General features: G+C 33.1%; 1 protein-coding gene across 1 annotated transcript; it reads right to left on the minus strand.

The window, feature by feature from the left end:
• Nucleotides 1-869: 869 nt before the first annotated feature.
• Nucleotides 870-3,463, minus strand: LOC109586061 (sodium/hydrogen exchanger 8-like). Its single transcript, XM_020002235.1, has 7 exons — nt 3,431-3,463; nt 2,455-2,649; nt 2,038-2,186; nt 1,936-1,989; nt 1,577-1,686; nt 1,482-1,521; nt 870-1,267 (listed from the first exon to the last, which is right to left on the minus strand). The coding sequence occupies exons 1-7, from the start codon at nt 3,435-3,437 to the stop codon at nt 1,121-1,123; spliced, it is 702 nt and encodes a 233-aa protein (XP_019857794.1). The 5' UTR covers nt 3,438-3,463; the 3' UTR covers nt 870-1,120.
• Between the last annotated feature and the right edge of the window lie 6 nt (nt 3,464-3,469).

Here is a 3,469-nt window from a genome sequence, read left to right on the forward strand (position 1 = left end):
TGTGAACATATGGAACATAGTATATACCAGCAGTATGGGTACTAGTCTACAAGACATGCTAACACAAAATCAAACACTGAAATACCTTGAGATTATTAGTTACCTTGAGATTAGCAACATGAAGACTATTTTTTTTTCCATTCCCAGTTCATTCCTGTCCTTCCTAACAACTGGTCTCAGACACAACACCAGTCTACAGCAGTTGAGTGTATCCATTCCATTGAATGAAGAGATAACAACTTTTATTAATGTCATCTCTCAAAAGAATAATCTCATAGAACTTAAAGTGAACTTCAAACTAGATCAGTCATACAGTAACTGTAGTGGGGAAGAGAAGAAACAAATAATGACACCATTGTTTTATGAACAGGGACTACCTGCTGTTACTAACATGTTACAGTCACATACAACCATCAGACTACTGAGGATAGAGTGTTGGGATATTAATAAAGAGTCATCTCGACCTAACTGGATAGAACTAGTACAACATTTATATGAAACTATCTTCATCCATCCATCACTTGAATATATTGAGATTAATACTGGATACACTGCTCCTCTCCTGGTGGATACTCTTAAAGATCAAAAGAAGACATTGATTGATAGACACAGAAAAGAACAACCACACAAACCACTACCAATAGTGAAGCTTCATTAAATCACTTGTAATGCATGATTTAGATTTAATTTTTTGTTAAACTTGTCTTTATAGTTTGTAGTACCACTCACAGTCATTTGGGCAAACCAACTCTAATTACTGTAGGTGGGACAGTCTGGGCAGTGAGACTAATTACATGTACCTCAAAAATAAAGTGGCTACTTTTGCAAGTAGTTCTTGAATCATAAATTAATAATAAAATTAAATTAATTGTGTGATTTAAAGATGAATTCAAACTGACTGGACAAGAATAATACAATAATCTCAAAATAATGAAAATAATAACAAAAATTATAATAATGATGATTAAGAACACACCTTGTACTAAATAACAATGAAAGAGAGAGAGAAGTGAACACAGAAGACATTAAATAATACAATAATAATAATAATAATAATAATAATAATAATAATAATAATACTGATACTGATACATGTAATGAGGAGGTAGTGCAGTAGTTATTATGATAACAGTGTAGATACAGTACTCTCCTCCTCCCCAGCAGTGGTCTCATGAATCTCATCATGATCAGAGAGTGAGTCATTCCTCAGTCCCTGGTACCACTCAACTGTCTTCTGTTGCATATCAAACTGGGAGGCTTTCACCTCCTGGAGGTAGAGAGAAATAAATAAATAATATATACAAATAAATAAATAATAATATGATACAACCAAAAAACACTGTATCTACCAATATAAAGCATAATTAGTATACTGATAGATTACTGATAAATTACTAAAACATACTAGAGTATGCTGATAAATTACTAAAATATACTAGAGTATACTGATAAATTACTAAATTAGCTACATGTATCATTACCTCTTTTGTGAATCGTCTGATGAAAAATGGTCTGATATACCTAAAACACAATTAATAACTATTAATAACTATTAATAACTATTAGCCACACCCACCTGTAGTCAATAAACATGAACCATTGTGAGCAGTTCCTCAGTCGATTGTACACACGAGGAGACATCATGAACCTCTCATTGACTGGAGAAGACATACTAATAGCTGTATCCTATTAATAACCAGTAAATAATAACTAGGACTTAATAACTAACTAATAATTAATAACTACTACTTAATAACTAGTAACTGATAATAATTAATAACCAGAAACTAATAACTAGTAACTTTAATAACTACTAATTAATAATCAAAACTTAATAACTACTACTTAATAAATAGCTCTTAATTAATAATCACTCATTAATAAATATTGAAACTACATGTAGATCTCCAATACAGTTAAAAGTTACTCCATTACCTGTTCCTCTGTTTTACTTAATGTTAGTTTAGCTCCTTTATCCGCCTTTAAAAACTATATAGGAGATATATAAACCACACCCCTGGCCCCATCCCTCATTACCTTAAGTAGCGGCAGTGTGGATCCCCCCAGTATTACAATAGTGAATAGTACTATCACTAGTGTCGTGGTCACTATATAGCCTGTCACTTCTTTGTTGAAATAATCTTTCAAGTTCTCAGCTAGTGCAAATGCCACTGCACCTCTTAGACCTGGAATGAAAGAGAAGAATATAATGACTGAATGGGAGAGAGTTTTATTACATTTCCTGGGACTTTGACCAAATTTTGCCAAAAATGAGAAGTTAAAAACTCTCCATTTTAATTACATTTCTTGATGCATATACGCATAGAAGGTTTGAGCTGTTACGATCAAATTTGGATTTTTTTACAAATTTTAAAAGTTAATTTACCATTTCCCCGTAACTTTTAATTAGTGGGTGTGGTTATTGCATTAATTAGTGGGTGTGGCTCCACATACCTGAGTACCACATGATGCACTGCATCCTAATGCTGATCTTAATAGACCTGCAGCAGTTGACCAGAGCAGTCAATGGGAATATATTAGCAGCTCTTCCTGCCAGTATCAGTACCACACTCCATATTATGAGAGCCAGGTCAAAGTATTTATTAATAGTGAAGACTGCTAGTCCTAGGTACAGGAACACACCAGTCTCTGTAGAGGAATGGACAGTAGAAAGAGTACCGTAAATGTTCAAATAAAAGCCCGGGCGTTTATTTCTTTCCAGGACAAAAAAATTGTGTAAAATAAAACAAGAAAAAGTAAAACTGGGATTCGAACCTGGACCTCCAGGTTCAATGCACTCAGCTTAACAAGTTAGGCCATTTGGGACAGTCTAAAGACTGTGGTACTTATATTGAGTAAAATATGCGTATCTATACTTGGAGATTCTTAGTACCAGGCGTTTATTCAAGCCCGGCCTTTATTTGAACATTTACGGTATATGATATACATGTATACAGTACTTATTGTATACAGTACTTATTGGTAATGAGAAGTGAGAACATAGAGTAAGGAATATACTGTATAGGGCAAAATTTGCGAGAGCTATAAATTTCATGGATTTCACAAATTTTAAAGATCCGCAAAAATCAAATTATTACAGTAAAAGATGGCAGATGGCATAAATTCACAAAAAATTTAATTTGTAAAATAAAATTTTAAGGCAAATTTGCGAAATTTACAACCCTCAAAAATCTTGCACTATACAGTATATAATTAATATTGTACAACTATTGATAATAATGAATGCTAGGATTTGGTGAATTGACTGTAAAAGATTAAGATTTTGACTAAATTTTGACCATGGCCATACTGCTACAAAGCTTTATCAAATTGAAGACTAAATAGCAAACAAACCTCAGTTCAACAAACTCTACTCCACCACACAATACATCAACAATAAAACCAGTACAGTACATGTAGCAGTAGCTACCTGCCATGAAGGAGACAGTCCTCAATGCTTGCTGTACAG

The sequence above is a fragment of the Amphimedon queenslandica genome, unplaced genomic scaffold (genome assembly GCF_000090795.2).
Source record: "Amphimedon queenslandica unplaced genomic scaffold, v1.1 AMPQUscaffold_12955, whole genome shotgun sequence".
Classification (NCBI taxonomy): Eukaryota; Metazoa; Porifera; class Demospongiae; order Haplosclerida; family Niphatidae; genus Amphimedon; species Amphimedon queenslandica.